Source organism: Phoenix dactylifera, chromosome 9, assembly GCF_009389715.1.
Source record: "Phoenix dactylifera cultivar Barhee BC4 chromosome 9, palm_55x_up_171113_PBpolish2nd_filt_p, whole genome shotgun sequence".
NCBI lineage: Eukaryota > Viridiplantae > Streptophyta > Magnoliopsida > Arecales > Arecaceae > Phoenix > Phoenix dactylifera.
Genome location: NC_052400.1, coordinates 8,408,339 through 8,430,475, shown reverse-complemented (window position 1 = coordinate 8,430,475; position 22,137 = coordinate 8,408,339). Strand labels below are relative to the sequence as shown.

At 46.8% G+C, this 22,137-nt stretch overlaps 1 protein-coding gene and 1 pseudogene across 2 annotated transcripts in view; one reads left to right on the top strand and one right to left on the bottom strand.

The window, feature by feature from the left end:
- Positions 1 to 1,456: 1,456 nt before the first annotated feature.
- On the top strand, positions 1,457 to 15,319 carry LOC103721884 (annotated as a pseudogene).
- Positions 15,200 to 22,137, bottom strand: part of LOC103721879 — a 25,518-nt gene continuing 18,580 nt past the window's right edge. For both annotated transcript variants that reach the window (XM_008812251.4, XM_039129929.1), the window contains 5 exons: positions 17,506 to 17,623; positions 17,319 to 17,378; positions 17,106 to 17,216; positions 15,562 to 15,679; positions 15,200 to 15,460 (listed from right to left, as the gene is read on the bottom strand). In XM_008812251.4, the coding sequence (XP_008810473.1) occupies positions 15,572 to 15,679; positions 17,106 to 17,216; positions 17,319 to 17,378; positions 17,506 to 17,623 (397 nt within the window). In that variant the 3' untranslated portion in view covers positions 15,200 to 15,460; positions 15,562 to 15,571. The remainder of the gene's footprint in view (positions 15,461 to 15,561; positions 15,680 to 17,105; positions 17,217 to 17,318; positions 17,379 to 17,505; positions 17,624 to 22,137) is intronic.

Sequence of the window (22,137 nt, the reverse complement as noted above, 5' to 3'; positions counted from 1 at the left end):
TTCTTCAATCCTAAGACTAGGAGAGAGGAATTGAGTGGCTTAATCTTATTAGCTAAGAGGTTTGAGGAATGATTTGTGAGGTGGTACAAATAGAGGTTTGAGATGTAGGAGAGTGTCTTTCCATGGGTTATGTTTCTTTAGAGGGTCAGGACTTCATAGAGAGGAGATGGATTAGGTTAAGGGCTATAATTCAATCCAAGAGCTTTGTACACTGCGATGAACCCAGTTAGGATCATTGTATGATGACCAAATCCAAAATGAAGGATAGTCACTATATCATAACCATTAGTTTTCAAGATTATATTCGTCCATGTGGTGGTTCATGGATTAAGTTTCCTAATGATATAGGTGATCATATGTTAACTAATCGCACTCGAAATTTTAGACTCGTAAATTGAGTCCAAGTCTTGTTATACTTAGCACAACCCGCTCATGTTATCAGTCAACAAATTCCATGCACCCTTGCCTTTTGAGATATCAATTTCTTGTTAGCCGAGTTTACAAAAATTATCTATGTTTCTTTGGAAGAAAATTGATATTCCAATCATCTTGCAGAAAACCAAATAATTGTTTTGTAATGGTTTTCCAAATTGGTTTTGAGATCTAGCTTGGTCTTAAGACGTGGGAAAAATTATCCTGACGTAGTAACCTGACTCATCTTACCTTGTTTAGGCTAGGAATAGGTTAGGAATTTTCAATTTTGGTTTTTTTGACCCAAATTTTGAATAGGTTTAATATGGTCAGAGCTTTAACGGAACTCGAGTCATATCTCTATTGGATTGAGACTACATATATTAGATTAAATTATGAACAATCTTACTTGTCATGATTGACTAATCCTCTTTTGATATAAAAAATCAGATTAATTTTTTAGTCAAGTGGGTCATATAATGTTTTATTGATTCACAAGTGAGTACCAGTTGAAGGATCTTGACTCGATATCAGGTTGGGTTAGGTATTCCTCCTTTGGAAGGTCTAGCTATCTCCTCAACTAAGCAATGTAAAAGTTTGCGTAAAATCAAACCTCATTGCCATGTTTTGGACGGCTCGAACCATGTCCACTATGTCCATTGAGTGGAAGTTTTGCTAAAAATTATAGCCATGCAATGAAGGAAGATCGAGGGTAGAAGAAATAGGGACTTGGAGAAACAGCCAGAAATTCAACCTTTTGTTCAAAAAGAAAAACAAAACAAAACAAAACGCAAAAAAACTTTTGTTGGAATTCTCGTGGCTATTAAAAAAAAGAAAAGAAAAAACTGATTCATAATAAGAGGTTGCCAGATATCAGTGCCATTTTGTCCTTTCGGGAAACTAAAATAAGAAGATACAGAAGTGAGCTGGATTTATTGAAATAAAAGAGAGGATTATTTTAGCTTCAAATCTTACTACAGTGACCTAACTGTTGAAAGTCTTTTCGTTATTATCCACGAAGACTAATCAATAGTCTGGGAAGAGAGAGATTGCCCCTTTATGCATAAATAGATTAAAGGTCAAACTCCAATGCCCAGAGTATTGAGACCACACAATCCTCCACCATGGCCCCAAACTACTCAATCCTCCCACCCCTAGTTCTCCTCCTCTTCCTCTCCATCCCCATCCCCTTATCATCGGCAACACCACCCACAAGACCACCAAGAACAGCATCATCTACAGCATCAGGAACGGAGCCCACCCCCCGCCCATGGCCCCTCTAATTCCACGCCCTCCTCTTCATGAACTACAGCGGCGCCCTTTCCATGATCGACCTCTGGTACGACTGGCCCAATGGCCGCAACTTCAACATCATCCAGGCCCAGCTCGACGGCCCACCTCTCTACGACCTCGAGTGGAACAACGGCACCTCCTTCTTCTACACTCTCTCCTCTCCATTGTCCTGCCGCTCCACGCAGCTCGACGTCGGCATCCTACGCCCCAATTGGCTCGCCGGCGCCACCTACCTCGGCCAGGAGTACGTCGATGGATTCCTCTGCAATGTGTGGACCAAGGTTGATTTCATCTGGTACTATGAGGATGCTGCCACCAAGCGCCCTGTGCAATGGGTCTTCTACTCAGGTAACAAAATGAGGTTGATTTCTCACAGTATGCCACGCTGTGAATCAGTTTCTTGTTCTTTTTCCTGCCTCGTTGCTTCGACAAGTTGATCTCGAACTGATCAGAACTACAATAACCTCATCTATCTATCTATCCCTTGGCAATTTGTTAGAGGTCGTATTATCTTGGGCTCTTCGAATTCTGCCTCCTCTCCTATTGTTGCTGGAAATTGGACCCAGGGGCGGCCGTCGGCTGAGGAGGAGGAGCTCCGGCGCTTCGGACGGGAGGCAACGGTCGGTTGGCGGGCGACGTCCTCCGGAAGACCTGCAAAAAGCCGGTGGCCGGGGTTTCCGGCGCCGGCCCTCCGATGCTTAAGTCAGAGGAGGCTAATATGTAGAAGGAGGGGGGAGATGTTTTTTCGGGCTTCAGAGTCTTTTTCTACAAGGTGGAGGGGTCCCTCTTTTATAGAGGGGTATTGTATTACCTGGGAAGTGATGGGGCAGATTGTTCTTTTTGTCATAATTGAACAGGATCATGTGCATTAATGATATCGTGAGAGATCAAACTGGAGTCAGACCGGAGCCAGTGAGTCGTCGTGGCTGATCAGACGTGGTGGAGTGGTTCAACTACCTGCCGTGGAGGCGCTGAGGTCCGTAGATGATATGAGCATTAATTGTTGAGTGAACCGGAGATCGGCAGAGGCCATACGCTTTAATGGTTGAGTGAACCGGAGATCAGCAGAGGCCATGCGCATTAATTGTAGGTGGCGAAATAGGGTATGGCCCTGACCGAATTACGGAGGGACGTGATGACAGTAGGCGAATGGAGAGATCGGGTTTTAAAAGTTGGGCTCCCAAAGGAGATTTGGTTGAGATCGGCTGCTCTGGTGGGGCGTCTTGGGAACAGGCGTCTGGTCGGGCGCCTTCTGGTCGGGTGCCGAGCCGGGCAAGTTGCCTCTAGGTCGGGCGTCTTCGGGTGAAGTGTTCGCTGATCGAGCGCCTTCTGGTCGGGCGCTGAGCCGGGCTAATTGCCTCTAGGCCGGGCGCCTTCGGGTGAAATGTTCGCTGATCGAGTGCCTTCTGGTCGGGTGCCGAGCCGGGCTAGTTGCCACTAGCCCGGGCGCCTTCTAATCGTTCCGGGGTAATCTAGTTTTTTTCCTAACACTACCCCCCGACTTTCTAGTCCGAGCCACTTGCGAGCTCGAGCGTGGGAAGTAGTGATTTAACGGCGCTCCATGTCAATTAATGCTATATTGGTAGGGGCCAGGTAATTTCGAATTTTTACGGTGCTCCGCACATTTCTAGGTGTCATTAATAGGAGAAGGTGGGACGATGCCTTTTCGTCATCTGAAACGTCCTCGTGTCGTGGGCTTATGATGGAGCTCCACGATCCGATGGGACGCCGCCTTGATTCGATATTCAAAGCGTCGATCTGAATGGGATACGCCGCTTTGAACTTCAGGAGCCGACGCGTGGCATAATCAGAACGGGAGGCAGGATTCTGTCCCACCGATCCGGACCATCGGAGAGGCCTATATAAACCCCTGATCCGGTTTCAGGGTTTCTATCTGGTTGCCATAGCCTAGTGTTTTTCCAGTACTCCCTTGTTCTCTTTTTCGGCGGCCTCCCGAAGCGGTTTACTCAGGCTCCCCTGCCGCTCGTTGTCATCTCCGGCGAGGTCTTAGTAGGTGCCTCCCCCCCCCCCTTTTCTGTCTGCTCGGAGAGTTCTTGTTTTTGGTTTTTTGGATTCTTCCTCCTTTTTGATTATTTCTTTGGGATGGGTCGTGGTCCGGATGAATTCGGATCCATTATGAGTGAGGGGGAGATGGAGATGGCTGAGGAGTGGTTTTTTCCTTAGCGAGGGTTCCATCTGGAACCTGCGGGGCCTGGTGACAGGATAACGAGGCCTCCGTCGGGTCGGATCAGAGCGTACTTGGAAACACTCTGGGCCGGCCTGCGGTTCCCCTTCCATGGATTCGTGAACGAGCTGCTGGTGACATATCAGCTTGTCCCAGCGCAGCTTGCTCCGAATGCGTGGAGGACGATAATCGGTTTCTTATCCCTGTGCCTTTTGCACGGGATACCGATCTCTGTAAATGTCTTCCGGTGGTGCTTCTTATTGAAGTCCAACCCGGGGGATAGGGAATGGCTGTACATTGCTCTTCGGAGCGGTCGGTCATTTTTTCGGGGTGCTCCGACCTCCATTCATGGGTGGAAGGAGAAGTTTTTCTTTTTGTCCTCCGAGCGGATATGGGGGTTCGACCCCAGATGGGGGCAAGCTCGACTTAAGACTGCCAACAGACTCCCAAAGTTGTCCGGGTCCGAGCAGAAGATCCCCGACGCTCTCTATGGCCTCGAGGAGAGCATTCTTCTGAACGGCCTAATAAGCGAGGATGCTTTGGTCAACGTGGGCCTGAGCTCGGCGCGCCATCAGGGTAAGGGTGGTGGTGCTCTCTTTCCCTCTTACGTTGCTTTTGCTTGTCTATTTTCTGTCGTTCTGACCTAATCCTTCTCCTGTTTACAGACGTCGTGAAGATGGTGACAAAAGATGCTGCCCTTTACGCGCGCTTCCGAAAGAGGGCGGCAGAAATCAGCGGACCTCGCCCGAGCCAAAGAAAAAGGCCAGACTCTCCGGACCCGAGACGAGTGCGGCCCAGGTTGGGCCTTCCAGGCCTGCGGCCCAGGTCGGGCCTTCCAGGCCCGCTCAAGAGGTCCCGAGCACCGATCATAGGGGCTCGGGATCTGCGGAGGCATCGGCTATGTTGGCCTGCCCGGTCCCCATTTCTCAGCGCCGTGGTCGACATCCCGTCGAGCAGAGGCGCTCGGCTTCCGAGCAGCGACGCTCGGATCCTGAGCCAGGGAGCAGCCAGGAGAGGAGGCCTTACCTCCCCTCGTGGGAGGTTTTTGAGGGCGACTCGGCCCTTGACAATCCTGCCATGGCGCGGCAAGTTTTTCACGTCGCGCTGCTCTCGGCCGACCAGGCCAAGATCCGGTCGCAGAGCTACAACAGCTTCATAGATGGGGTCTACTGCTCCGCAGTCCGGGCAAGTTCGCCTTTGAATTTTTGTTTCCATCTTTTGATTTTTAGTCGTGACTCATTTCTTCTATGTTAACAGGGTCTCAACGAGATCGAGACTCTGATGCACATTGCATCAGACTATCGAGATCGGGGCCGGCGATACCAACGTGGGTAGGAGGAGACCGAAAAGAAACTTCGCCAGGCCGAGGTGAGGCTTGGCGAGGTTGAGCTCTTGCAAGAGGAACTGCTCGCAAGAGTTGAGGCCGTCGAGGGCGAGCTCCAGTCGCGGACCGAGGAGCTCGAGGGGGAGAAGGGCGCGCACGCCTTGGCTAGGTCGGAGCTGCGCGCCGCCGAGTCGCGTTTGAGCAAGGCCCAGTCGGCGCTTGCTGCGTGCGAGCAGGAGGCGGAGGGCGCGAAGCTCAGGGCTGTGGAGCTCGAGGGCTGCGTGGAGAGGGCCCAAGAGGAGGCTCGACACGCAGCTCAGCATGGGGTCGAACTCTTCCGAGAATCGAAAGAGTTTCACGATCTACTGGAGGAGGAAGCTGTGAATGGGCTCGTCCGTGGCTTCGAGGACTTCGGTAATCAACTAAAGCGGCTCTACCCCGAGTTTGACCTTAGTCTGCTCCAGCCTGGGGCAGGAGTCGAAGGGCTCGAGGCGCCTGAAGACCCGGCTGGGGTCGAAGCTCAGGCGACCAAGGAGGGTGAGGCACCCGCCGAGGGTGATCCAGAAGGAGCTTTCGATGCCGCCCTCCGAGCTGCCGATGTCGCTCAGGCCGAGACTTCCACTGCGCCCGCCTCCTAGGTTTTTGTTTGCCCCCCCTTTTTGTTTTTGTTTTTCTGTGTAAGCAAGGTCGGCTCTTTAAAGTGTATGGCCGAACCTCAATCTTGTACTTAGCCTTCGGGCTTTTATTAATGGAAATTTCTTTTTTTTTTTCTAAACTTGTGTTTGTCCTGAGTTTGTTCTGAATCTACGTCGGTGCTGTCTTTTCCTTCTATGTAAATTTTCGATCAGTTAAACTAGTCCCCTTTGATAAGTTTTTCGGGCTCGGCCGAGCCCCGTTCGCGCTTGTTAAGCATAGGCCAACTAGGGGGCGTTTCGATGTTTTTGAGCTCGACTTTGAGTCTTGCCGAGCCCCTGAGCTCGGAGTCGAATCCCGCCGAGCCCTAGGACTTAGGATCCAATTTTTCGAAAGTTTTGGCCGTCTTTGAGCTCGGCTTTTCGGATATAGATTCGCAAGAATTTCGGAGTCAGACCCCGCGGGATCGTGAGTCAGAATTCTGCTATCGTTAAGGCTTTGGTGGTGATTAACCCCGAATTCGGCTGGTATACCAATTGGTAGAACCGAAACATAATGACTCGAATGTCTGGGCTTGAGGTCGTTGCCGCAAGTGTGCAGCGGCCTAGACCGACATTTAAAGTCGGCCGAGTCTTTATTCAGGGATCTGCATAGATCAACTTGTAGACTGGCGGTGAAGGCATGCCTGAGGTCGGAAGACCTCGGCTTATGGCTGGCTTGAATGAATATTTCGATCTTGGTCGGAGGCTCTTCCGAGCTCAGTCGGGACTTTGTCGAACATTATAGTGTAAGCAAGTAAATGCAATAACATAGCTGCTGGGCGAGGAGTACCTTTCGCACCATTGAGAGTTTGCTCTGCGGTTAGCCGACCCCGCTCTGTAGTTAGCTCTTAGAGGCGCTTTGGCCTAGAGACGATGCTTCCGCGAGTAATGTCATCAGTGGGAGGACGAGGGGGGGCTTTAGTCGGAGCCTTGCGTCATGGCGTAGCCCGCTCCATGCTCGTTCCTTGACTTGTATTCAGCTTGGCAGGGTACCCGACCTTGGTCGGGAAGATCCTGAGCTCAGCCAAGATTTTATCGACTGTCCTGGTGCATAAGGTAAATGCAATAATGTAGGTGCTCGGGGAGGAGTACCTTTTGCACCGTCGGAGCCGAGCACTTCAGGTTGAGATAGCCGATTCCGCGCTGCGATCGGCTTCAAGAGGCATTCTTTGGCCTGTAACCTGCTTCCGCAGGTGATGACCTCTGTAGGTCGAAGAGCCCGCAAAGGTCCCAGCTCTTGTCTTTCCGTAGTTGGAGAAAATCGCTGTCAACATTTGTAGTTCCGGCTTTTGCCGAAGGATGAATGAGGTTGAAGGTGCTCGGGCTTGTTGTTGACCCGATGACGCTTCCCGAAGTCGAGGGAGTTTGAGACTCTACTGTCGACTCGAGGCATCCCGAACTTCGTCGAGGAATCATGCGCAAGGTCGAGGGGTCTGGGAACGCACTGTCGACCTGCGACGCCTTCCGAGGTCGAGGGAGTTTGGGACTCTACTATCGACTCACGGGGCATCTCGAACCTTGTCGAGGGATCGTGCGCAAGGTCGAGGGGTCTGGGACCGCACTGTCGACTTGCGACGCTTTCCGAGATCGAGAAAGTTTGGGACTCTACTGTCGACTCATGGGGCATCCCGAACTTTGTTGAGGGATCGTGCGCAAGGTCGAGGGGTCTGGGAACGCACTGTCGACCTGCGATGCTTTCCGAGATCAAGAAAATTTGGGACTCTACTGTCGACTCACGGGGCATCCCGAACTTTGTCGAGGGATAGTGCACAAGGTCGAGGGGTCTGGGAACGCACCGTCGACCTGCGACGCTTTTCGAGGTCGAGGGAGTTTGGAACTCTACTATCGACTCATGGGGCATCCTGAGCTTTGTCGAGGGATCGTGCGCAAGGTCAAGGGGTTTGGGAACGCACTGTCGACCTGCGACGCTTTCGAGATCAAGGAAGTTTGGGACTCTACTGTCGACTCACGGGGCATCCCGAACTTTGTCGAGGGATCGTGCGCAATGTCGAGGGATCTGGGAACGCATTGTCGACCTGCGATGCTTTCCGAGATCGAGGGAGTTTGGAACTCTACTATCGACTCCGGGGCATCCCGAGCTTTGTCGGGAGATCGTGCGCAAGGTCGAGGGGTCTGAAAACGCACTGTCGACCTGCGACGTTTTCCGAGGTCGAGGGAGTTTGGGACTCTACTATTGACTCACGGGGCATCCCGAACTTTGTCGAGGTATTTGAGGAAGATCGAGACCGAGCTCGATAGTGGCGCAGCGGGGCGCTTCAGGCTTAACTGGAGCATTTGAGATTTGCCGATCAGTAGAGCGTCTGAACTTTGTCGAGCAGCCGAACGTTGTCGGGCATCCGATCTTGGTCAGGCATCCGAGCTTTGTCGGATATCCGAGCTTGGTCGGGATTTTCTAGGATTTATGAGTGTCCCAGTGTCAGGAGTATGAAATAATTAATGGAGAAGCATAAACAAATCATAAATGGATGGAAGTCCCCTCAAGAGTCTCCAATTTGTAAGCTCCGGGCCGCTGGACTCGCGCGACTCGGTAAGGTCCTTCCCAGTTCGGGGCTAGCTTCCCCTGCTCGATGGGCTGAGAAGCCTCAGCTCTCCTGAGGACGAGATCTCCCACCTTGAAGAGCTTGGCTTTTACTCTGGAGTTGTAATACTACGTTGTTTTCTGTTGATACCTCGCCATACGAACCTGGGCCGCCTCCCTGGTCTCCTCAATGAGGTCCAGATTTTCTCTGAGTTGGGACGAGTTGGAGGTTGCATTGTAGTGTTTAACCCTTGGCGAGGGGAGCCCAATTTCCAGAGGAATGATAGCTTCTGTTCCATATGCCAGGTTAAAGGGGGTCTCGCCGGTGGGAAGCCGAAACGTTGTTCTATAGGCCCAAAGGACATTGTAGCGGTCTTCAACCCATTGCCCCTTGGATCGATCCAGCCTGGCCTTGAGCCCTTGAAGGATGGTGCGGTTCGTCACCTCGGTTTCTCCATTTGTCTAAGGATGAGCAACAGAGGTGAAGCGGTGGTCGATGCCGAGCTCGGAACAGAACTCTCTGAAACGGATGCTGTCAAACTGACGGCCGTTATCAGATATAAAGATGCGGGGAGTCCAAATCTACAGATGATCGATTTCCAGACGAAGTTCTGCATTTTCTGCTCGGTGATCCGGGCCACCGGTTCAGCTCGACCCACATGGTGAAGTAGTCGATGGAGACGACCAGAAATTTTCTCTGCCCGGTCGCTAGGGGGAATGGCCCCAGGATGTCGATGCCCCACTGGGCGAACGGCCAAGGTGAACTGATCGAAGTCAGCGGGGCCGAAGGTCGGCGCTGAATGTTGGCGTTTCGCTGGCATCGGTCGCACCTTCGGACAAAGTCTGTTGCGTCCTTCTGGACGGTGGGCCAAAAGTATCCTTGGCGCAAGATTTTATGGGCCAGTGCTCGGCCTCCCAGATGGTTCCCGCATATCCCTTCATGAACCTCTCGCATAGCATAGTCAGCTTCTGACGGGCGGAGGCACCTGAGGAGAGGAGAGGTGAAAGACTTTCGATAGAGCTTGCCTTCATATAGTATGAACCGGAAAGCTTGGTGCCTGATCCGGCGAGCTTCGAGCTCGTCGTTGGGGAGGACTTCATTTTGTAGATAGTTGACGAGCTCATCTATCTAGCTTGGCTCGGTGTCTATGCACATGGCTGGCTGAGGTTCTTCTGTGCTGGGTGTTCGGAGATATTCGAGCACCGTCGCTTTGGGGAGCTCGCTCATGCGGGAGGTCGCCAATTTTCACAGCTGGTCGGCCCTGAGATTCTCCGTTCTAGGGATGTAGTGAATGTTGAAGGTGCTTATGGTAGAGGTGAGGTCTCGCACCTTTTGGAGGTAATTCTTCATCGACAGCTCTTTTGCTTCAAAATCTTCCAGAACCTGGCTCACGACCAGTTGTGAATCACTGAAGACCTTCAGGTCTTCTACCCCCAGGTCCTTTGCCAACTTGAGCCCGGCAATAAGCGCCTCGTATTCTGCCTCATTGTTTGAGGCTGGAAATTCGAGGCGTAGAGCCTGCTCGGCGACAACTCCATCCGGGCTGGTGAGGATAAGACCTGCTCCGCTACCCCTCGAGGTCGAGGAGCCATCCACATATAGGACCCATGGCTGCCCCGGGGTCTCTTTTGTTGGCATGAGTGGGTGCTCGGGGTCGTCCGACAAAGTGCACGCCACGATAAAATCAGCAAGCGCCTGAGCCTTGATTGCCGGCCTCGGACGATAGTTGAGGTTGAACTCCCCGAGCTCGACTGCCCACTTGACAATCCTCCCGGCACGGTCTGACCGTTGTAGAATCTGCTTCATTGGTTGGTCGGTCAATATGGCCACTGTGTGGGCTTGGAAGTAGGGTCGGAGCCTCCGAGCCGAGATGATCAGGGCGAAAATTGTCTTCTCCAGTTTTGAATATCGGGTCTCAGCATCTCTGAGGACCCGGCTGGTATAGTAAACAGGCTTTTGAAGCTTGTCCTCCTCTCGGACTAAGACTGAGCTTACTGCGACTGGGAAAATAGCTAAGTACAGGTAGAGGAGTTCACCCTGCTGGGGTTTGGTGAGCAGCGGCGGAGAGGCGAGAAGATGCCTAAGCTCTTCAAAAGCTTGTTGGCACTCCTCCGACCAAAAGAAGTCTTTCGGTCTCTTGAGGATCTTGAAGAATGGGAGGCACCGCTCGGCCGACCTGGAGACAAATCTTCCTAGAGCCGCTATCCACCCGGTGAGCCGCTGTACCTCCTTGACTGTCTTTGGTGGCACCATCTCCTGCAGTGCCCGGATCTTCTCGGGATTTGCTTCAACTCCACGCTGGGTCACTATGAAGCCCAGAAATTTGCCCGAGGTGACTCCGAACGCACACTTTGCCGGATTCAGCTTCATTTGGTACTTCCTGAGCTTGAAGAATGTTTCATTGAGGTCAGCTACATGGTGCTCGGCTGTCCTACTTTTTACCAGCATGTCGTCCACATAGACCTCCATGTTTCGGCCTATTTGGTCCTTAAAGATCTGGCTGACCAGTCTTTGATATGTGGCTCCTGCATTCTTCAACCTGAACGGCATCACCTTGTAGCAATAAGTGCCCTTGTCAGTGATGAAGGCTGTCTTCTCCTCGTCTTTTGGCGCCATTCGGATTTGATTGTATCTCGAGAAGGCGTCTATGAAGGTTTGCAGTTGATGTCCCGAGGTAGCATCCACGAGCTGGTCGATGCTGGGGAGGGGGAAGCTATCCTTCGGGCAGGCTTTGTTCAGGTCGGTGTAGTCCACGCACATACGCCACTTCCCATTGGCTTTCTTCACGAGGACCACACTAGCGAGCTAGTCCGGGTAGGAGACCTTCCGGATGAAGCCAGCCTCGAGGAGTCTGTCTACTTCCTCGGTTGCTGCTTGCTGTCGTTCCGGGGCGGAGCCCCGCTTCTTTTGCCTCACGGGTCTGCTGGTTGGCTTCACCTGGAGCCGGTGGACCATGACCTCGGGATCGATTCCAGGCATGTCGGCGGGCGACCAGGCGAAGATGTCCTTGTTGGCCCGGAGAAATCCGACCAGCTGCTCCTTTTCGAGCGAACTCAGGTCGGAGCCGACCTGCACGGTTAGCTCTGGGCAATTTTTCTGTAAAGGAACCTGAGTAAGAAGCTCACCAGGTTCTACTCGCTTTTTCCAAGGGTGATCCCGCACCTCCAAGGTTTCGATGGGCAGCGTGCGGTCCATTGCTTGAGTTGGCACCTCGGCCGGTACCTCCTGTCGGTCTGATGCTCCGGTCGGTCGCTTCGCTTTGTAGGCCGCCGTGTAGCATTGCTTGGCTATCAGCTGGTTCCCACGAACTTTACCTACTCCTTGGTCGGTGGGGAACCGCACGAGCAAGTGGTAGATTGAGACAACGGCTCGGAGGGCATGCAGCCCTAGTTGTCCAAGGATGGCGTTGTAGGCTGAGGGCAGGCGGACTACAAGGAAGTCCATCTTCACGGTGCTTTCTTGGGGAGCGAGCCCGACCGTGACCAGGAGGCCAACTTCGCCCTCCACCGGGATCGAATCCCCGGTGAATCCGACCAGCGGAGCATTCAGTCTCCAAAGCTGGTTTTCTGCCATCCCCATCTTTTGATAGGCATCATAATACGAAATGTTTGCCGAGCTTCCATTATCAACCAGGACGCGTTTTACATCAAACTTATTTACAATCATAGAGATTACCACCGCATCGTCATGGGAGGTTTCGACCCCTTTCAAGTCCTCATCCGAGAACGAGATGGATTCAGAAGTGCGCAGGCGCTTCGGGGGGTCCCTCTCCTCGGCTAATCCTCCGACCGAGGTCCCTTCGATGGTGTTGGTGCCTGCGATGGGTCTATTGGCATTTGAAGCTCCTGGCTGCTCGGCATTTTCTGCTGGCCTCTTTTTCTCGCATCGGTTTTGTATAAACCAGTTCAGTACTCCGCGACGGATGAGTGCCTCGATCTCGTTCCGGAGCTGGAAGCAATCCTCTGTGTTGTGGCCGTGGTCTCGGTGGAAGCTGCAATACTTCCTAGGATTGCGGTAGGCTCCAGGATCTCTTATCGGTGATGGAGGCCGGAAATAATCCCGGCCCTCGATCTCCATGAGGATCTCCGTCCGGGGAGCGTTGAGGGGAGTGTAGTTTTCATACCTCCCCGGCGGAACTCATGGCCGTGTTGGAGACCTCGGTCGGGGTGGGGACCTTGGTCTGCACTGTCCCTGCTGCTGGGGTGGGCTCCTTAACCGTTGCAAAATTTTGTTTCGGCAGGGAGATGGGCTTCGCTGACGGCCGCGCTCCTCGCGGCGCTTCTTCTGCTTCTTTGAAGCCAACTCGGACGCACCCCGCCTGGAGGAGATGGCCTCCTCGGCCTTTGCGTACTTCCGAGCTCGGGCCAGCATTTCGGTGAAGTCAGCAGGGAAACTCTTCTCGATGGAGAAGAGAAATCTATAGGAGCGAGCTCCAGTCTTCAGCGCCGACATGGCTATCGACTAGTCGAGCTCGCGAACTTCCCAGGTTGCAGTGGTGAAGCGGTCGAGGTACTTCCTAAGAGATTCACCCTCCCGCTGTTTGACGTCCAGGAGGGAGTCTGACGTTCGCCGCTGGCGCCGGCTGGCAGCGAAGTTGGTAGCGAACTGCCTGCCGAGCTGTTCAAAGGAGGAGATTGTGCCCGGCTTTAGCCCCGAAAACCAGAGCCGAGCAGTTCCTCTAAGAGTTGCTGGGAAGGCCTTGCAGAGCACAGCCTCCAAAGACCCTTGCAACGCCATAAGGGCTCGATAGCTCTCCAGATGATTGAGGGGGTCGGTGGTCCTGTTGTAAGGCTCTACTTGGGGCATCTTGAATCTGGGCGGAACCGGCTCGTCCTCGATCTGGCGGGATAAGGGGGACTTCGTTGTGAATTCGAAGTCACCCTCACACCTTACCCTTCTGCCATGGAGTGCCTCAATCTGGCGCTCAAGATTCTCGACCTTTCTGTCGAGTTCCCTAACCTGGGGAATTGCCACAGTAACCTGCTCCGATTCACGGCGGTCCGGGGCTGACTCAGCTTCCGAAAACTGTGGCCTCCTGTCTGTGCTCCTCCCCGGCAATTCTCTCCGGAGAGACGCTCGTTCTTCATTGTTAGCCCTGGAGGAGCCGTGAAGATTCTGGCCATGGGGGATTGGGCCGGCTGGACCTGGGCCTGCGGAGGTAGCGTTGGCGGGGCTTCCTCATGCTGCAGGCTTTGGACGGCGACGGCTAGTGCCTGGACCTGCCGCACCAGGATGTTGAACTGTTCCGGCTGGACTTGAGGAGTTGGATCAGCCGGGGGTGGTGAATTCCGGACAGAGCGTCTGGGACTTATGAGAGATGCCGAGAAGCATTGGAGGCTCCTTTACTTCTCAACTTCATGGCTACGACTCGGTCCCTTCCTCTAGCGCCGACTGTTGCTGGAAATTGGACCCGAGGGCGGCCATCGGCTGAGGAGGAGGAGATCCGGCGCTTCGGATGGGGGGCAGCGGTCAGTTGGCGGGCGACGTCCTCCGGAAGACCTGCAAGAAGCCGGTGGCTGGGGTTTCCGGCGCCGGCCCTCTGATGCTTAAGTCAGAGGGGGCTAATATGTAGAAGGAGGGGGGAGATATTTTTTCGGGCTTCAGAGTCTTTTTCTACAAGGTGGAGGGGTCCCTCTTTTATAGAGGGGTATTGTATTACCTGTGGAGTGACGGGGTAGATTGTTCTTTTTGTCATAATTGAACACGATCATGTGCATTAATGGTGTCGTGGGAGATCAAACTGGAGTCAGACCGGAGCCAGTGAGTCGTCGTGGCTGATCAGACGTGGTGGAGTGGTTCAACTACCTGCCGTGGAGACGCTGAGGTCCGTAGATGACATGAGCATTAATTGTTGAGTGAACCGGAGATCAACAGAGGCCATACGCTTTAATGGTTGAGTGAACCGAAGATCAGCAGAGGCCATGCGCATTAATTGTAGGCGGCGAAATAGGATATGGCCGTGACCGAATTACCGAGGGACGTGACGACAGTAGGCGAATGGAGAGATCGGGTTTTAAAAGGTGGGCTCCCAAAGGAGATTTGGTTGAGATCGGCTGATCTGGTGGAGCGTCTTGGGAACAAGCGTCTGGTCAGGCGCCTTCTGGTCGAGCGCCGAGCCGGGCTAGTTGCCTCTAGGCCGGGCACCTTCGGGTGAAGTGTTCATTGATCGAGCGCCTTCTGGTCGGGCGCCGAGCCGGGCTAGTTGCCTCTAGGCCGGGCGCCTTCGGGTGAAATGTTCGCTGATCGAGCGCCTTCTGGTCGGGTGCCGAGCCGGGCTAGTTGCCACTAGCCCGGGCGCCTTCTAATCGTTCCGGGGTAACCTAGTTTTTCCCCTAACACCTATATCTCTCAAATGTCATATGAATGAATCCTGATCTTGGTTTTCTAACATTTGCAGGAAGAGCTGCTCATGTGATGACATTCGAGGTGGGAGCAGTGCTTGAGGATGCTAAATGGCAGGCCCCCACCTACTGTTTTGACGAGGAGGAAAAAGCGGGCGCAGAATTCCGATCCATCATTTCTGATGCTTTTCAGCAGAGAATGATGGAGAAGAGATCTCTGAGAGCTTTGATGGAGTTTTGAATGCTACAGAGCCCAGATGCTGGAACCCTTGTCTGCTCTCTCTTCTGAGCACACTAATCTCTTTTTTAATCTAATTAATGATGCATGTCCCTGTTTCATGAACAATCCTGCTCAAATCATAGCAATACTTCGCATTCGTACGTAATTGAATCGGTATAGAAACATGCAGGTAGATTGCAGAAATGAGTTCTACATGAAGTAGGAAATCTCTGAAGACCAAATATTCTTGTCAAAAGAATGCAGGATTCCGTGTAAACATCATTTTGTTTTGCATATCGGTAATGCACTCGCACATGAAAATATATGGCTACAACAGTGCAACAACATAGAAACTACTCAATAGTCAACAAAAGAGTGAGCTTAAAGATGAACGATTTCATCTTCTTACATAAGGAACTAGGATAGATGTAGATGACATCCTTCCACTCGAGAAGTCTTGATTTGCCGCAAGCTGAAAACAGAAATTATATGAAAAGCAGTCTTTTTCTCAATATCGTCAATGAGATGTAAACATAAAATATGCAAGAGGAATGGGATAAGGAAGGAGATTACCTTGGAAAAATCATGCGCTAGTGCTTTGTTTGGCTTTTAACACCAGTTCTTCAGTAGTGGGGCCTATGATCTCATTGGCCCGCTTCAACGGCAAACAATAGACTCTTCCAATAGAGTCCTGAAGGTACAAGTTATAAGTTTATTTATGATGAAGACACAAAATTAACTTTACTAATTTGATCCATGTCTGTACATAATCAGAAAAGACCAGCAAGCCAGCTCTGAAGAAATTTAGTTAATTAGTATTATAACTGCTCGACGTGATGCAAATAGGTTATGCATTTAAAAAGTTGAGTTGAAATTATATAGTATCTACTTGTTTAAGGGTGGTGAATCATGTTAAGCAACAATCCATTTTCTGAGTGTAACTAGAGCCGAGTGATTTCTGCCAGCCCACTTGCAAGTTGACCTCCTAGTTACAGGAAGTACTTTGGCAAAGAAAGCACAGCAAGTCATGAACAGAGACACGTAGAGATTACCATTTTGGACTACAGTGAACCATGATTCCATGTTTGGACCAGAACAAAAATTTACCATGAATCCATGGTTGATCACCAGCAAAGCTTTTTCTCATATACATTTCTTTATTTTTTTCTCAGCCAGTCACATGACACCTTATTTTACCCATCAGTAGATTTTTCCAATCCTAGTCAAAAATTATTTTGCCATTCCTTACTCCTAACACTGTTCAAACTAGCCCAGAACATTGACTTTTCTGAAGGCAGCAAGGAACATACAACTATATCTTCCATTGAGTTTCAACAGTTGCACAGCTGGGGCATCTTTGGACTGTGTATCCATTCTTCTACAGCCATTCTTTTCAAATCAGTGCTCCCAAGTCTGCCATTTATAAAATTGAATTCTGATGATGCTTTCAATCATCAGAGTCAAGAGGAGGTGCTGGATCTTTAGAAACAGTACTGCAGGTATGTTGATGAAGGGCCTTCCAGTTCTTTTACCTCCTCTGTCATTGTAGCTGAATTGCAACCTCTTTAGAAAGGCATAAACTTGCTTTCCTTCAGGTTAAGACTCGAGAACTTTGGGTCAAAGGAGACTCGAATGGTCATTCAAAAGCCTCCAAAAGGATCAGCTTGGCACCATGTTATCTTGCCCAATACTGAGAGATGCCTGCCACCTTCTTTCTAATGTCCCTAAAGTCATTAATTCCCATTTTTGCAGGGAAGCCAACCAGCTTTGTACTCCAGAATGTTTAATAGTGAAAAGCTGTGCCTTAGTAAAAGGGGAAAAAAACTGCTCAAACTAGCAATTCTTATAACATGATTAGAGATCAATATGTAGAAAACAAATCATTTGCCTCTAATGAGCAATCTTTCAAACCAACTTACTTGGTGATAGGAAATTTGGTAAAATATTGCTTATATAAAAAAGGAATTGTGTGTCTCTAATGACTAGTCAAACCAACTTAGTCATACTTAACTTGGCAAAGAATTGTCAATATTAACATAGAAAAGGAAATCCATGACGCGACACAAATGATATGCTTTTGTTCAGATTAAAAAGAAAAGGGTTAAACGAGAACTCACTCGTGCAACAATGCCAAGCTTCTCTAACTTTTGGACAGCATCCAGAACATCAAAATTGCAGTGCATGCCAAACTCTTCCTGAATAAGTTCTTCACTCCGGAGGTCAAGATCCTAAACATATGTATATTTTAGAAGGAAAGTGAAGAAATCTCACAAGGTCCATTTTCTGAATTTCAATAAAAGAAAATGGATATAAAAATTAAAACTATGCACCTTAATCGTAGCCTTCCCTTGCTCCATCAAGATAAAATAAGAAATTATCACCTCTTTGACCTGTAAATTTTAAATATCAAATGACACATGAAATTGAATGTTAGCGATTGTTGAGATGTCCAATACAAGTTGTCCATATTTTGTATGAAAAATTATGTTGCCATTACTCCTTATGTATGGTACCTACTTCCTGTTGAATTACATCATCACACAAGTGTAGAAGCGTGCCTTTCCCACTATCGAGTTGTTTATCATACATTGATCGTGTGATTAAGTTTTGGTAGGTTGCCATGTTTTGCTGAAACCTGTATGAAAATGGATAGAAAGCATAGTGCTTAAATAAACTCAAAAATGGTCAAATTCCATAACCACTTCAGTTGAAACCAGTGGCAAAACAGTGCTATCATCTCATAAATCATACAAAGGCCTGAAAACATGGGAAAACGTAGACAATCAAAACTAGAATTAATAGACTACAAGGAAAAAGAAATATATACAATGGCTATGCAGACAAACAGAATTTTTAACTCACAAGATAAGGTATAGTCCTAAAACTATATTAGTGTGCTAATGTTCCATGCAAAAACTTTCCCGTTCTCAAATATGCCCTCTACTAGAATATCCCTATCCTAACATTAATAAAACAGCTATATTTTCTAAATTTTCAATTTCCAAAATGTCCTTACATTTTAAATAACCGTGTGAGGACATGTGCAAGGCGTGTATTGAGTCACACATCAAGTGTGTGCTGGGAGGTCTAGGAGCCCAATTAATAACCTTCTGGTTAGCCCTTTATAGGTGAGGTATTGTGTAATTACAATTCTTCTTTGAGTCATCCTTGCCTATGACCCATATAGCTAGGGGATACTATAGCGTAGACCCTTTTTGGTTTGAGCCTAACCCGATAATGGTATTTGTGATGGGACCCTTCCCTAACGATGATGCTATAGCTTAATGGGTGCACACAGCATGTGTTTAGTACCACAATTAAATGCATGTTGGGGAAGCCTTCAATAGTCAAGCAGAGACAAGGACCCCAATTAATAACCTTTTGGCTAGCCTTTTCAAATGAGGTCCTAGGCCATTACAAGCCCTTTCCTTAGATTGTCCTATATTTTAAATAATATCACAATACAAATCCAAAGCCTTAACCATTCTAACACCATGGAGCACCAATCGGAAAAACTAGATCTATATTTATGGCTGTTATTAAATCTAAAATATCTCCAAACCTTATCATTTGAGCTACCACATAAAGACTATTCTTTGTTCCCTTAAGAGTCCCAAACCCAAATGTCTAAAAATCCTTAAGCCTAATAAAATACTAACTTCTATCAGACTGAAGTTGGCTAAGGAAAAATAGCTTTACAGACTTCTCGGAAACAGTTGGAGACACACATTGTACTAGTATATTAAACAGAAAATGATAACTTATCGGAAATGATCATTTATAGGAGTAATTTAGAGGAAGATTATTTGCAGTATAGGTGTATAGTAATAAGATATCATACAAAGTAAACTAACAAACCATATGCACTACTTTACGAGCAACAAATAATACCCTAGGCTATTATACATTATGATCTGGATCAGGGGTTCAATAATGCCATTATCCTATTATAACACACCAACATGGAAAACATTATTGACCATTATCACAATTATAATGGCCATTATTTGCTCAAAAGTTCCTAGACTCTTTCAAAAATTTGGTACTTGAAATGGTTTTGATTTTTTGTTATGACCATAAATAAAAAAAAATAACAATAACATCTTAATTTGCCCAAATCATTATTGATTGAATAAAAATTATTTTTAACTGTTGAATGAGTGACAAAGGTTTAAACTCAAACATTAATGATTTCTTATCAGGTGACTAATTTGATTTAGATATTATTGATGCCTTAGCCCTTAGGTTTACTTGAGAAGAGTTCTTATCAGAAGATTAATAGGATATAGACATTGGCACTACTACGTTTTTAGTGTTGAGAGTTCAAACATGTAGAAAGAGGATATTCAGCTCCAGAGATGGAGATCAAGTGATGAAGAAATAAATGGCTGCCTAAAAAGCAATAGGTAGAATTTTTGAAGTAATCAAAGTTAATGGGATAGAGAAAAAGGGCAAGGATGGGTAACATGTATTATTGAGATGCATAGAATCTGTTGAACAAAGAAACGACTCAAGAGATACCACATAACCACTTAACATCTGATCCATTAGGGAAACTCTGGTTTAAGATAACAACCAATGACTAAGAAAAGAAAATATAGTTATGTTAGTTATACTAATGATACAAAGTTCTCTTTCAATATCAGATATAACTAATGATACAAAGTTCCCTTTCAATATCAAAACTAATAAAATTTACAAGATTGCTGCAATTTCTGTCCATTTCCAGCTTTAGACCACCAGATTCAAACATTTCTTATGAGGAAAGTACTCATTTCCAAACTTAGACACACAAGTTAATTTTAAAATGTCCAAATAATAAAACCCATTGCTCCCATAATGATGAACATATTGAACTTGGAGAGGGTCAACTTTTGGATAACTCATATTGACTCAGAGAAGTAGATAACATTCCATAGTTCAAAAGCATAGGGTCTGTTAGATCCGTCTCTCCAACCATTGGATGGTCCAATAATATTGCAATTCCCTTTAAGAGTATTTTCATTACCTGTCGAGAAAACATCTATGATTATTTTCATTGAGTACACATTCATATGCATGTGTTTTATCTATACTATATAACAGAGAATTGTGAATTGCAGAATTTTCTTTCTTTGATTCCATCTATGATATTTTATTCTGAAAATACTCTCTCACCTATATCACCTCCCATTCATAATATTTTCTTTTTGAAAGCAAAATTTCTTTCCCAACAAAGGAGGATCTCAAATCTCCGAGACACACATGCCCCCTGTTTATCTACTCTCCCTCACACTCTCACCTTTCCCCTCTCTCTCTCCCCTCCTGCACACAATAACCTTCTCCTTCACATCTCCGACTCTCTTTGTCTCCCCTCCTACCATTTCATAGCCCAACTCCACCCACACTCTTGAGTAGGGGTGTGCAGGGATCAAATCGCATCAGTTTGGAGCTAAACCCAAAACCAAACCAATTTAAAGAAGTTTCCTAAAACCAAATCCAAAACTGAACCGACCATCTACAAAAACCGCTTGAAACCAATCCGAAAATTCAGTTCGGTTCAGTTTATCAGGTTGACATTCTATTTTATACATAAAACAAAATATAAATAAAAAATAAAAAATTGCAATTTATATATATAGACATATATGGGTGGGGTTGGGTCAATTTGAGTATATATATTTGAATATATACACGTGTCAGGTTGGGTCGGTTTGAATCGGTTTTCTGAAAACACAAACCGAGACCGAACTAAAATTTTTCGGTTCAAGACTTTCTCAAATTGAAACCAAACCGAATTTTAAAAAAATGATATAAACCGAACAAAAAAGATCGGTTCGGTTTGGTTTCACAGTTCGGCCAGTTTTTTGCACACACCTACTCTTGATTCATCCTCTTCCTCCCCTCTCAGGCTTTCTCTCCACCTCATTGGCCCAATCTCCCTTCCTCCATCTTCTCACCTGAACTCTTCCTTCTTGTATCCCCATGAATCCCAATTGCCACCTCTCCACTCTAAGGGCTCTATATATTTTCTAACTTTCATATTTGAAATAATGTTATTAATTTTGTTTATTTCATTCTGTATCCTAATTTTAATATTGTTTATACATTCTCATTGGAATTTTATTTGCATCTTTTATTGCTTACTATATACTTATTTTAGTTATTTTGTTTTATATTTTTATTTTTATTAATTGTGTTTATATTTTTATAGTTTTACTTTTATGTATATCTTTTTTATATTTAATTTAGTACATTTTATTGTATCTTTTTTCTTGTGTCATTTGCTAATTGAGTCATTTTTGTTCTTTTGCTATGTACCGTATGTTTCATTATGTCTTTATGCTTATAAGTTCTTATTTTATTCTATTTTTGAATTTTGATAAAAACACTTTATATGTAGTTTTACATTTCCAAATTACTATTTATCTTGTGTATATCAATTTTTTAATAATTCTAATTATTATATCAATTATTTAATATTTTTATTTACTTTATTCTATTTGAGTTAACTTATTTTGCTAGTTTTTAATTCATTTACATTGTTTGTGAATTCCTGTTTTGTATCTTTGGTTCAGAATTATTTGTGCTTTACTATCTACCCCGTTTTTTTAATATTGTTTGTATTTGGATGTTGAACTTTTTACTTAGTGTTTTCTGTTTTACTATATTGGTTTGCATTTTTATGATTTTATTTTTATATATTTACATTTATATTTAAATCTAGTTTATTGCATTATATTTTAAATTGTTTATTGTAGTTTGCAGATGATCCATTTTTTACTCTTCTTCTATTCAATTTTCTTAATTCATTTCATTTTTATTTTGTGTTATGACTTTTTTCTAATTTATTTTCTTTAATCTTATTTATGTTTTTTTTCTATTTTTAGTTTATCTTTTATCTTTCTCCTATTTGTACATTCATTTCGATCAAACAATAAAATAAATAAAATATATTATCATATAACCTAACATAATCTAATAATACCATGCTTTGATTATCATTAAATTTTGTCAAATCTTGCATTGTACATGCGAGTTTGCTAGTAATGAGTATGGAAAAGAGTGAGAAGATAGAGGTTCACCAACTGCCAAATCAGTTACATCAGGCATAGAATTTTACAGCCATTCAGTCAATATAAACATATCAAAGATCATAATAATGTACAA